At 41.8% G+C, this 14,166-nt stretch overlaps 1 protein-coding gene and 1 pseudogene across 1 annotated transcript in view; one reads left to right on the top strand and one right to left on the bottom strand.

Annotated features, from left to right (window-relative positions):
* The window catches only part of LOC107110907 (glutamate receptor ionotropic, delta-2-like), a 1,200,243-nt gene that overhangs the window by 435,988 nt on the left and 750,089 nt on the right, over positions 1-14,166 (bottom strand). The window contains 1 exon segment of the mRNA XM_015411751.1: positions 8,957-9,076. Within this exon segment, the coding sequence (XP_015267237.1) occupies positions 8,957-9,076 (120 nt within the window).
* On the top strand, positions 10,397-10,873 carry LOC107110908 (annotated as a pseudogene).

Genomic DNA, 14,166 nt, shown 5'->3' with positions numbered 1-14,166 from the left:
CCTCTCAGGACCCCCCGATCGCCTTCCCCCCCGCTCTGGCGGCGAGGTCCGAGTGGCTTCCGGCCACTCAGGCCTCCCAATCTCCTCCCCCCTTCCTGTCTTGGGCCCGGCCGATCTCCTTCCCCCAACCCACCCTGGCTCCGGCGGCGAGGCCTGAGTGCCTTCCAGCCGCCGGCCCGCCAGTTCCCAGAGTGTTCTCTGCACGTGCGCAGGGAACGCTCATTTAATTTTTACTTTTTACCTAATTTAAATATTTTTTCCAACTTTTAATATTTTTCTGCACACCTGGGCATTGCACCACGTGTGCAGGAAAATCTCCCTGCCCCACAGGTGCCCCCGATGTGCAGATTTAGATATCCGCACAGAGGGGGCAACTTGGCTATTAGATATATAGATATAAAGCAAAAAATAAAAATTACTACTATGCCTCTGGACAATTTCTTATGTCTCTAAGAACACATCATTCCTAACACAGAGCAATAACGTTCTCTGAAATACACCTCCCAATTAAAAAAAATAAGTAAAGGGATATTATTTCCATTAATTTTGTAGACATCATACAACCTATTTTGCAGAATGTATGATCACATCTTCTTTGACTCAGCAAACAAGCTGAGACTTACTTGAGGATGACAAAATGGGCAAACTAATATCTTAAAACTCTTAAAATACCTTTTTCCCTAAGAAATTTTTGCAATGATCATTAATTTTCAAAATGAAAATCTACAGTGCACAATATTCCAAACTGTGCACTGTCCAAACTGCAAAACAGAGGTGTCAGATTCAAAAGCAGTTCTTGTATATATGCATCTTTTTGCGGGGTATACATCAACATTCCTATTTCCAGGATCATTACAGAAGAAACAACAGCCAAAGTCCAGCATTAAAGTTACAAGTGAAAGTTACTTTTCTCGGGAGTAGCCCTTTTGCCAAAAACATACCTACAAAGTCAGGCTAGTCAAGGCCCTTGTGATCAAAGACTGGCCAACAGGGCACCTGTGGGGAGCCGTGTGTCTCTAAAAATAGCCACTTAAAATGCTTCCCTTTGTTTAATCACCAGCACTTTGCTTCTGCTGGAACTGTGAACAGCACCACTTTCCCTTCTAAGAGGTTTTTAAAAATCTCTCTCGCTTTCTTACAGTAGCAGAATTGACTACCAATCAATTACAACGCTAAAGCGCTGTAACAGGAGTTAATGAAGTGCCCCCTATCAGCAAGCAGCAAAATAATCTGAAAGCCACTTTAGTTAACTCACAGTGTAATCCCTGATCCAAAGTCTTTACACAAAGGATAACAACAATAGATACGAGCCATTTAACGGCTGTTGTTCAAGGTCAAGGAACACAGGTATGGTTATGGTTCTCAAAGTATGAAATGAGCTAGTTTCCTCAAAGGGATGCTTGCAAAGTCCCCTGATTCCAAAGCCACTGTAGAAGAGGCATATACAGATTTCCCTTATGCTTTTCTTTTAAATGAAAAGTAACCCCAGGAGAAGTCTGAATCAGAGTAGGGTTACCAATTGCACACACTATTTTCTCTATGCAAATCACCCAAGACACACACACACCATACTGGTTCCTCTGCTATCCTTACCAACAATGTTACAAGGAGAATATATTTATTAATTACTGTACTTTTGGTTTCCACTCCATTAATAATGCTCCAGTAAAGGATAATGAGAGAAATAAGTACGGGTGACTGATTTTCCAGGACAACAATAGAGATATATCAAAAGAATACAGTGAGCATGAGAATATCTTACAAACTGTCACACCCAGGACACACCCCGGGGGGGGGGGGTTTCGCCACCTTCTACCGTCCAGTCGGTCCTGATCCCAGGTGCTCCACAAGCCTCAGAATACAAGGAGAGAGTTGGGCTTACCCTTTCTCTCCTCCTGCTGCCTGAGTGACTCCATTCTCCACCATTGAGTCCTGAAGGCTTTCTTCCTCCCTGGCTTGCTGATTGGAGCTCCCTTTCAACCCACCATGCTTTTGCGTGAACCAGCCCCCATCCCTCTGCTGAATGCCTGCAGCTGCTGCTGAGAGGGTCACTGGGGCTGACAGCTGCCCTTCAAGGAGGTACATCTGCCACTGGGTCCTGCTGGCCCTAACCTAAAATTTGTTTCCTATTTTCAATTTTTTTTCTGCCACTGGGTCCTGCTGGCCCTAACCTTGCCCAGAACTCCATCTCCCCATCCCACCCTTGGCATCCCCCTCCCCAGTTTTTTTCCAACATTAATACTGCGAAGTTTGGGGGACACACTGGAAAAAAATCCTATGAAATAGTTTCTGTTTTGAAATGAGTGAAATGCTTTATACAACAATGTTTTACTCAAAAACTGTAGTATGAAATTTTTTATGTATGGCAATCTACAGCATTAGATAACGATGGAGACATACACAACATATTTTCAATAATGCTTAAATGTGAATAGTTTCAGCAAGAATTAATAGGTCTGAAGACCTATAATAGGTCTGAAGACATTCAAGAATTTAGTGTTTTCAAGTTTCACCTCAAATGCCGGTTATGTTGGTCGTCCTACTTCCCGTGACTGTATGAGGCTGCTTTTGTTCAAATTATAAACTGTTTACGCAAAATTTGTTTCCTATTTTCAATTTTCCCCCCTCCTCCTCAGATGGCAAAACGAAGATCCATGTGCTAAAGTTGCATAGGCTGCAGCTGTTTGCATCTCCCCCCCCTCCAAGTACTGAGTATATTTGCAATTTTGCCTGTAGAAAATGAAAACATTTATACTTTCAAAATACCATAAATATGCCAAATAGTACAATTTTATATGCAAACAATAAATTATTAATGTTATGTTGTTAGAACAGTAAAAAAAAAAGTTTAGGTTTGATAGTAAAGCAAGAATTGTATATATTTTTTTCCGTAAGATTTCTGGCATTTTCTTTGTGAGGAGGGGTTGTTCCCATGGCTTCAGCATTTCTGGAAATGTTACATTTTTGGCTCCAATGCAGAACATTACCCAGTATGGGCTGAATGTCGCATCTATTTTACAGGAGTTGGGATGGCAGAATAAACCTGAAATGTGTGTTTCTTCTAAAAAGAATATTTGATTGACTGTGCAGATTTTTTTAAATGTTGCTTTGGCAGCAGCTGCCACCACACTGTGCGACAAAAAGTAAGAGGCAGAGGCCATTTTGTAGCTGGCTCTGTTTCCTGTGGAAGTCATTTTGTGGTTAAACCCACCATGCTGTGTAAGAATCTGAAAGATCCCTGCAGGCTCCAGAAGGTTGAGGACCACTGTTCTAATGCAAATGTGCTGTGTTGGCAATATACTGGTTACTTTTACAGATGGGCAACCTTCACTTTGCCAGGAACTACCAGCAAACTACCATTCTATACAAAGGGTTGGTCACTTCGCCTGCTCTTGAGAGAAGCTACCAGGCAATTACCATATCCACACAAATGTGTGGAAGCTCCCAAAGGAATGTTGGTATTTTAATTTAAAAAAACCTTGACAGTCTTTGACTGTTTCATCAAATCAGGAGCCTCTATATCCAGCTCAGCATCTCAATAAAGCTGAAAATCTGTGCCAACTGATATTTAAATTCAGTATCTTAAATCGTACAAGAATAAGGTCTTACTTTGCAGATGCCTGTGCTAAATTCTTCCCCATTGTTGGTCCCCAGGATTTTAGGGGGAGAGGTTGTTCCCATGGCTTCAGCATTTCTGGAAATGTTACATTTTTAGCCCCATAAAAGACTATTACCCTGTATGGGTTGAAGACATGAATGTTGCATCCATTTTACAGGAGTCAGGATGCCAGAATAAACCTGAAATGTGTTTTTCTCCCAAGCCCTTTATTTTGCCCCTGTTCCTTTTGTTTTATTTTCTGCACCATTAAAATACAAAGAGAGTTATTTCTGAGGATCACCAGTTTTTCTTCTTGTTGTTTTGTATTTCCGTGCTTGTTAGGCTTGTTATTTAGAGGAGTAATAGTTTGTGTTTCAGTAGTACAGGGGGAAAACACACACACACACCACTCCAAACGGTAAATGTCAAAAAATACATACCAAGCAAATGTCAAATGCCAACCAACAGATGTCAAAACACGATGGCATTTTCCATTCAAGTTATTTCTTTACTTCATAAACTCTCGCCATTACACGCTGAAAAGCCGAGTCAGAGCCCCTCTGCAGATCGTGTTGAAACATCCCCAGAGCCATTTGGCATTGACTGATCCATGAATTGGCAATGATTTGCTTTGTGCATTCCAAATGCCTGCCATAGGCCACCTATTGTGCACAGAAGCCATCTGCTATCTGTGGGAAACCTGGTTAGAATGATAGGAGAGGACAGTGGGTTTCACAGCTCCTGCATGGCCTGCTGAATATCCTGGGAAGAATGCGTGAATATGATCATGTTCTTTTGGGCCCCATGTTGCAAGCTCAGAATGTCTTCTAGGAATCTCAACACATGTTCCAGCCCACACATCAAATTCCGTCCCCCACTCCCATGTTAATACATGGCAATTTCTTACTGTATCACTGAATGAAACAGCCCTTGGGAATAGTTAACATTCAATAATTAAGACGCAAACAATGGAATAGCCATGTACTCTACTTGGAAAGTAACCATTGTGTTCTGCTTATTCTTTTGGAAGAAGCATACATTATAGAATAGGATACTTATTATGCAATAGGATACTTATTATGCATACATTATAGAATAGGATACTTATTATGCAATAGGATACAAGAAGCATACTTTATAGAATACGATGCCTACTGCTAATAGCTGTGAACTGTGTGGAATGGAGCAAATCAGGAAATGGGGAAAAAATCAGCACAATACTGTTCTCAACGTGTTTCATACAACTCTGCCCTTGCAGTGAATATTGTGCATTTCACAAACCATATGCCCTTGATACACTACAGAAAGGAATACCAAAGAGGAATAAATGGAATGCCAGCCATACTGCTGACTTTTGTAACAAAGACTAAGAAAGTAATGTGTTGGAATCCCAGGTCTTACAAAATCTATGACTTGGTCTAAAGCTGAAATGCACCACTTTTGAAAAATGAAAAATTGTGAAATTTGATTAATAATTATAAAGTGCTGAATAAACATTATTGTTTCCCTGGCAGCTTTATCCAGGTGAAGATTACATTGTGAAATGCAAAGCATCCACATTTTCAGATAACTTAAAGACCAATTCACACATGCCTTTCATCCCAGAATCAAGCTTCAAGAGCCGTTCAGAGAATGAATAAGCAATCCAATATATCACATTCATGATACCTGATGTCTACTCAAACAGGAAGGTTGTTTATATAAATGTTTCCACACAAGGTTTTTTTACTCATTAGCTTAGATGTATATAGGTTATTAACTATATATAAAATTTAATGGCAATGGAATCCAAGGGTAGGTGAAAAATGTGTATTGCCTATTAGACTGAAGTAATTATACAGTTAAACTGAGAAAGGATATTATTATTAAGACATCTGAAAAAGCCTGGGTCTTCATTGGTAGGAAGAGTTCTTCCCTATGGAAAAACAACATCCTTTTTTCAATGGAAAATGTTTTCAAGAATGTGTGTCATTGGGATTTTCCTGCCTGACAATAAAGTTCTGGATGTGCTCTTATTTATGTATCCATACCTGTTGAAGCAAGACGGGTAAACGGCCAGAAGCAGAAGAATGAGGATCTTTTTCCTTTGTGATACCCTGCTTATGAATCTCTCTCCCAGTGAAGGTTTGTCTGGCAATTAGCCTTATTAGTTTCAGGTGCTGGAGTCAGCCACCTGCAGGGGATGGGGGAGGGTAGTGTCATCAGATCCAGGTTGGAAAGTTCCATTTGGGGATGGAATCTGGGGAGGACAGGGACCTCGGTTGGGTATATTGCCACAGAGTCCACCATCCAAAGCATTCATTTTCTCTGTAGTCTGGAGAAGAGCTGTAATTCCAGGGGATCCCTAGGTCCCCCCTGGAGGCTAGCATCCCTATGCTGGACTAAAATGTTCTTCTTTCCTTGACTACATCAGTACATTATACTTTTAAATCTATTGGATGTTATAGGATTGTGAGCTGCCTGTGAACTCTAAGACTCAGGGCAGAGAATGTGGGGCAGACATTTTCTTTAAAAAAGACAAACAAATACTCAAATATTTATTTATTTATTAATTCAGCTTGGGTCGGACACAAACTGGAGTGGTCAAAATAGTTATGGGACCTTAATACGACTGCAAATTCGTATAAATCCAATCTCTTCTTCTTCTTCTTCTTCTTCTTCTTCTTCTTCTTCTTCTTCTTCTTCTTTCTTCTTCTTCTTCTTCTTCTTCTTCTTCTTCTTCTTCTTCTTCTCTCAAAAACTTCAACAATACAGCAAGTGATGTCTTGAAGACGTAAACAATACAGGAATTCACACTTTCCAAGGAGATTTGATCCTGATTTAGCAACCATGTTAATTAATAAATATTAGAAGACTTCTAATGTGTTCTGCTTCTCCATGAGTTACATAAAGCAGAGGAAGCTGTAACATGGTGAAACTCAACCAATTACATCCATCTTTGCAAGAAGCAAAATAAGGAACAATAGCTCTTAAATTGGCGTTCATTTTAAATGTACTGGAATAAGAGGTTTCATAGTAATTTTTATGGCATGCTAATTTATCATAGTAGAAAACAAATTTTTTTAAAAAGACAAAATAAACCACAGAAAAGGAGCTTATCTATCAGCAAGGCTATGCAACACGACAAGACTCATAAGTGCCAGCAGCCTTATTTATCATTTCGGTAAACTACAAGAAAAAATGGTTTTCAAGGCACCAGCTCCTTTGGATATTCTCCAGAAGTGGCAAGAGGAAGGTTGGTGACTTGTATACTTCCTTGTGTCTAGGCACACCCCAAATGGAGAAGATGTATGTATCTCCTAAAGAAAGGTGTGTATTTTGTCCCAGTAACAGAAGGTCAGACATCATTCTTTACCCTTTGTATACTACACTGAATCAAAAGAAGAGTCACACATGCTTCTCCTCTGAACTAGGACTGCCAGGTCCGCCCCCCCCCCCGGGTTGTCAGATTCAGGATGGGAAACTCCTGGAGATATGGGGATGGCACCTGGGGAGGACCGGGAGCTCAGCAGGGTACAATGCCATAGACTCCACCCTCCAAAGCACCCATTTTCTCCAGGGGAGCTGAGTCTGGAGATATGCAGTTCCAGGGGATCCCCGGGCCCCACCTGGAGGCTGGTATTGCTACTCTGAATGTTTCCAAAGAGGATCTGAATCAGCTCACATAGTGAGTTTTGCTATATAATGGCAAGATTTTAATAGTAAGAAATAAACAAGGCAATCCAGCTGTCCTTCCTTAGAAAGGGCAGACCTGGAAAACATTTAGATCAGAGATCATATAGCACCAACATCCATAAAAAGTTACTAAAATTGATTTAAAGGCCAATTACAGGCCCCACAGAGAAGCAACAGAAAATAGTTATTTCAAGACCATGGGAGCCCCTTCTTTATAGCGCCTTTAGTGTGTTTTTGGCCATGGCATGAAGGTAATTAATGATGTACAGCAGAATTCTACTGACTTTGCTTCACCTCAGGCCATATCCCTATATCTAAGTGCTCCAAATATAAAACCTGCAGCAAACCCCCACATGATATGCTAGTGATGCCCTATGTATCATGTCAAGCAACCCCACTGCTTGTAATAATCATTCTCAGGTAGGCTATTATTAACTTTGACTTGATTGAAATGGACAGCTCCAAAAAAAGGACATATAATCTTTGACCAAGAAGGTAACATGTGTCTAGACCTTCTGCACTTAACTACCTTGGATCACTCAGGGGGTAACCCCCCCCCAAAAAAAAAACAACCTGTTAGAGAACAAGACACTAATATCATCTCAACAGGAGATTTTCCTCTATAATATTTCATGCCATCTTAACTAACCTTAAGGGGCTTTTTGTTTGCTGTAAAATAGGTGGAAAAAACACTCCAGAAGAATCAAGTAAATCAAGCGCTAACATTGTTATCCTACCGGTCAGGTCTGAAATAATGTGGGGGGGGGGGGAGAGAGAGACAGCATGACATTCCAGTCATTTGGCAAATCATTCATCTAATGTCCATTTGGTGTGCCTTCTTTGTTTTCAAGTCCACGTCTCTCTTATTATAGTTATTTCCAGAAATGAGATCATCTATTTATAAGAAAACGAGAGGCTAACATACGGGAATATTTATTTTGCAGAGGATTTTCCTTTTATTTTTATTTTGTCTCAAGAGAGACTGCATGTATATTCTAATGCAGAGGTCCCCAGCATGGTGCCTGTGGGTGCCATGGTGTTGCCAACTCCTTTCCTGGTGCCCACCATGTTTTTTTAGGAATTAAGCAGGGCCAGATGAGGCTTTTGCCCAGCAGGGCTTCTGATCAGCCACTGAAGATTTGATTGGATGAGAGGATTTTTTTAAAACGTTGCTTTGGCAGCAGCTGCCGCCACACTGTGTGACAGAAAGTAAGTGGCGGAAGCCATTTTGCAGCTCATTCTGCCTCCTGTGGCAGCTATTTTGTGGCAGGCATTTTGTGGTTGTGCCCGCCATGCTTTGTTAGGATTCAAAACATGCCTGTGGGCTCAAAAGGGTTGGGAGCCCTTGTACTAACAACACGAGGGATGTGTTGACAATATGCTGGTTGTCTTTACAGAGGGGTAACCTTTACCAGGAACTACTAGCAAACTACCATTCTTTACAAAGGGTTGGTCACTCCTCCTCCTCTTGTGAGAATCTACCAGACAGTTACCATATCTTACCCAAATGCATGTAAGCTTCCTACGAATTGCGAGTATTTTAATCAAAATCCACGATATTCTTTGGATGTTTCACCCAATCAGAATCCTTTATATCCAACTCAACTTCTCACTTAAGCCGAGAATGAGTGCCAACAGTGATTTAAATTCAGTATTTCGTATTATACAAGAATAAGGTCTTACTTTGCGGATGCCTCTGCTAAGTTCTTCCCCATAGTTGGTCCCCAGGATTTCAAACACAACGTTGGGATTACCGCCATTTTCTGCAAATTCCAGTTCACCTGTCAAACCATTCACTCCGCCCTGAGTGCATTAAAAAGGGAGGGAAATAAAATTTAGCCATATCTATGCACTTATTTGTACAAAATACAGATCAGGAGTAATTGAGAGCATTATGAAATCTGCAAACTTTTCCCACCTGCCTTGTGAAACTGTGAAGTTATTTAAGATCCAAACTAGAGAAACATACAGTATTAATGATACTCATCCAGTGCCTTCTGTTTTCCAAGCGCTTCAAGTACATTATCTTTCTGTAATCCTTGCAATGACCCTTTTAAGTAGACCAATATTCTTATCCTCATATTATAGATGGGAGGCTGAGAGACAAGCTTGCTTAAGACCACCTGTGAGTTCATGGGCGGGGTGGATTTGAACCAGAGACCTTCCAGAACACTCCCTTAGCCACTATTTCATAACAGTTTACAGTCATGGTACATATGTAAGTATGTAACTGCTGTCCCCCAGCAAGGGGTTTTCAAGGCAAGTGAGAAGCAGAGGTGGTTTGTCATTATCTGCTTCTGCAGCATATTCCTGCAAATAGGCATAATCAACTACTGCCCGTACACATGTTGGGGGCTCCCACCTAGCGTCTTTGCTCTGAAGAATATGCATATGAAAAAACTCAGATCTGTCAGAACTATAAAGTGATTGCTCTTTTCATTGCTAATACTGACCCCAGCCAAGCATGCAAAATGGAACATGCCATTCCAGACAACATTTTAACCCTACATACAAAATTGTATTATTTTCCATTTATTACACTTCTGAAAAATTGTCCATAAAAATAATTAAAAGAACCACAGCTATTAAATAAATAGTGCCACGTATTAGAACTTCAGTTAGGAAACTCAAAAATGCAACTTAAGCATATAGCCAAGAAAGTTATCTTGCATCAACGGCTGCATTATTATTCCAGCACCAGTTCCAGCCAGGAAACTTTAACTACATGTTACATTTTCCCCAGGGATGTCCCTGGACTGGGTGTTCTGAAGTTCTGTCCTTCCTAGGCGCACACAGGCACAGTTCAGATTAGAACCGTTGTGCAAAGATCTAAGCCCCCTGTCTCCATGTGCCACAGTCCTGATCCCAATTGGGTCCCCACACATCTGGAAAGCACAAAACCTCAGAACATACTTCTCTATCTGAGCCAAGGGAGGCCTTGAGGGGAAAAAATACATAAAGATCTATTTTCAGCATAAACACAAGCTCTTCCAAGCCAGCAGAGATTTTTAATCTTTTTGTTTTAGCACCAGGTCACTCCGCTCTCTATCACAACCTACTTTTGAAAGTCAGTGCCTGATATGATGTGCCACATGCAACAGAAGGCTGCCCCTTGCTCTTTCTTGCCTCCCCAAGATGGCGCCGAAAGCCAAGAAGGAGGCTGTCCCAGCGAAGACTGAGGCAAAATCCAAAGCCCTGAAGGCTAAAAAGGCAGTCTTGAAAGGTGTCCATAGTCACACCAAGAAAAAAATTCAGACGTCACCCACCTTCCGGAGGCCCCAAACCCTGCGGTTATAGAGGCAGCCCAAGTATCCGCAGAAGAGTGTACCGAGAAGGAACAAGCTGGACTACTATGCCATCATTAAGTTCCCACTGACTACAGAATCAGCCATGAAGAAGATCGAGGACAACAATACGCTGGTCTTCATTGTGGATGTGAAAGCAAATAAGCACCAAATCAAGCAGGCAGTCAAGAAATTGTATGACATTGATGTGGCCAAGGTCAACACATTGATTCGGCCTGATGTCCGTCTTGCTCCAGATTATGATGCGCTAGATGTTGCCAACAAGATTGGGATCATCTAAGTAGAGTATTGTCAGAGCTGTACAACAGAATTGCACAATAAACAGATATTACTACCAAAAAAAGAAGAAGAAGAAGGCTGCCCTTCAAGACACATAATTCCACAGTTCCTTAAGCACACTGACTGAATGGTCTTCAGGTCCAAGAAACTAACAGTGGAGTCACAATGCAGGATTAGTCTTATCTAAGCCCATGGTTTTAACTGGCTGGAGTAATGCCACATTGGATTTCTCTGTCAGCACCATGACATTACCTACCTCTGTCGACTGCCTCCTGTATCATCCTACCTATCACTGCCTCGGTTTGCCCTACTTTAAGCTACCATGCTCTGCCTTGCTCTTTTGCCACATTATCCTTGACAGTGTCCCTGATCCTAGATTTTGCCCAGTCTCTTGCATCTGCCTGAACTCTTCATCATTGCTGGAAGCTATCCTGGCTCTTAAAAACAAGGACAGAACACTTGAGAAAGACGTAAGCATTCTACTCTATAAATTTTGAACTAGACGTCTCCTACAAGGTCTGCTAACAAGACCTTAGAAGCCAGCGATCTAACAGTTCTGGTTGAGTTATATTCATCATAACTGATGCTCTGTAAGGGCTTATTAAAGTCTGGGAACTGTATTTGCTAGATGAAAGCAAAGCACGTCACAAAAGAGATCAGCATTTTTGAAAGCTAATGAGTGGGGAGATTATGACTCTAATACACTTAGAGATAAAATGCCAAGAGTGTAATGTAGTCACTGCTCCTCTTGTGAGCACCCTCTCTGCTCCTCTCTCCCTCTCTCAGTGCTCTTGACCAAAACAACTGGAACACAGTCACACAGGTGTGATGTCATTGCTTGCCACCTCTATTGGTGGCTGAGCGGCCCATTCCCATGTACGGATCTCTCATTATCATACTTTGTCAAATGTGACAGAGCCAATTCAAATATTCCTTCAAGCAGGGGTCATTTCCTGTAGGAGCGCACAGGAGCGGAGCTCTGGCAGTAAAGAGCTCAGGGGGTGGGCACATCAACAAGCCCCACCCCCTGCTCCCAGCAGCCCTCAGTCAGAGCAAGAAGCAGCCAGGCAAGCTGCAGAGCCCCCCCCCCCCCGGTCTACCGGTCCAAAACAGTCCAGTGGCACCTTTAAGACCAAGTTTTATTCAGGTACAAGCTCTCCCTCCTCTGCGAGGACAGATCTGCACGTCTCCCCTCCCCCAATAGCTAGCCATCCAAAACAGTCCAGTGGAGCCTGAGAGGTGGGTGTTGCCTTCTGACACACTTCCGGTGATGTCAGGGGGTGTGGCATATGCAAATAAGTTATGCTAATGAGCTCCTGCACGTCTTTTTCTACTAAATGACCCCTGCCTCCAAGTACTGTGCCACTTGAGAATGTAGATATGGGGGACACTGTTTAAATATGCTTTCCATGTCCAAGATGCCATTATGTAGAAATTTAGTACCTTTTGGTGACGACTAGGCAAGCACCACTATCCCTGCTGTGGAAGGTTTCTGCAAGCGGAGAATTTTGACACAGGGGAGCACTCAAGAATGAGCTCTGCCACATACACCCAGTCTACATTGTGAAGGGGCATTGGGCTGGATCCTATCAGCTTTTCTGTGGTCATAAGAAAGCTTACTGGTTCCTGACAGAATATTTTACCTTCCCCACACTCTTTTTCTTCCAAAATTCCCTTACCATCTTTTTTAAAAAGAAGAGAAGCTCAAGACAGAGATGGCATAAACAAAATGATTGTTTTGTGTATTTATTCTCTATCAGTGTCTTCCATAGCAAATCTGCTGCATCTACAACCCAAAACACAATTTTTTCTATCCCAAATCGGCTAGCTGAAAAATCAAGCTTTGCCTTTTCTGCTTCATAACTCATCTATCCATCATTGACAATAAAAAGTCTGAAATCAGAATTTAGCTGTCAGATCCACAGATGATGCATGAGGCATTGGGGGCGGTACATGGCTCCCGTTTCCACAGGGCACACAACAACCTACTGTTTGTCAGTAACCTAAACAAATGTGACTGGGAAGACCTAGAGGGCAGCTATATGCAATGATGTGGCATCATTTTTCTTTAGCTTGTATTGTTGCTATAAGCCTTGCTTTAATAATTTACATAGATTACAAATGGAAATTGATATTTTCTAGCACTACCATTATTTCATATTACGACTCTATTCGCTGAGTTCTTGCAGACTCTTTACTGACTAATGGGAAAATTGGCACATGCTTGAGTAATGGAAATAGGGTTTTTCGGAGAGAGGGGGAGGCATCCAAAGCAAGAAATATCTGGGTAGATTTCTTTTATTTTAAAGCTTCAGCTAATCTAATTTATTACCTTTCCTAACCATTTCAGATGTATGATTGCATTATGTATTTTAATTCAGACACTACCTGTACTAATTTTGCTGGGCTTATGTTGCATTGAAACAAGAATGCAGCTGTGTGCCTGTCATTTTTTCTTCTTTAAATTACATATTTTATTCCAACTTATATATAACCCTGATGAGGAAAATATTAAGATATTTATAAATAGTCTGGACATCCCTAAGCGATCTGTAGTACATAAGAGCAAGAGTCCAAAAGCATAAGAACATAAGAGACGCCAATGTTGGATCAGGCCAAAGGCCCATCCAGTCCAACACTCTGTGTCACACAGTGGCCAGAAATACCAGGCACCATCAGGAGGTCCACCAGTGGGGCCAGGACATTAGAAGCCCTCCCACTGTTGACCCCCCCCCAGCACCTCAAGGACTAACAGAATTTGTGGCAGGGTATGAGCTTTTGTGAGTCACAGCTCACTTCTTCAGATACTCATGAAAGGTCATACCCTTCCACAAGTTAGTCTTTAAGGTGCTCCTGGACTCTTGCTCTTTTCTGCTGCTACAGACTAACTTTTCTGCTGCTACAGGTTGCTAACAACCAATATCCAGCTCTGAAATAATTTATGTGATTCAAAAGTTAAAAATAGGAAATACAATGCTGGCCACTTTCTCAAGGCTATGCATCCTTTATGGAGGATCATTGAGCCTATGTGGGTTTTCAACAGTCATATCACAAATATGGGCACACTGGGACCCACCTGAAGGTTGCATAAAAGGCAGAAATGGGCAAGCCTATGCTCATTGTTGGTGATACCTCTGGCCAAGCCCAAGCTGGGAGGACCCTGTGGTGCTAACAGTGCTTACTCCTGGCCACCAAGGGAACTTCAGGAACTCCAGGAACCTCCAGTGGTCCACCAGGAATTTTCTTGGTGAACTAAAGGGTAGATCTGCTCCTCATCTGAAACACTTGTATTAACAAAGCACTGTTCCA

The sequence above is a fragment of the Gekko japonicus genome, unplaced genomic scaffold (assembly GCF_001447785.1).
Source record: "Gekko japonicus isolate JY-2015 unplaced genomic scaffold, Gekko_japonicus_V1.1 scaffold229, whole genome shotgun sequence".
Taxonomy (NCBI): domain Eukaryota; kingdom Metazoa; phylum Chordata; class Lepidosauria; order Squamata; family Gekkonidae; genus Gekko; species Gekko japonicus.
Note: the sequence above shows the minus strand (reverse complement) of the source record. Positions and strands in the feature narration are given on the sequence as shown.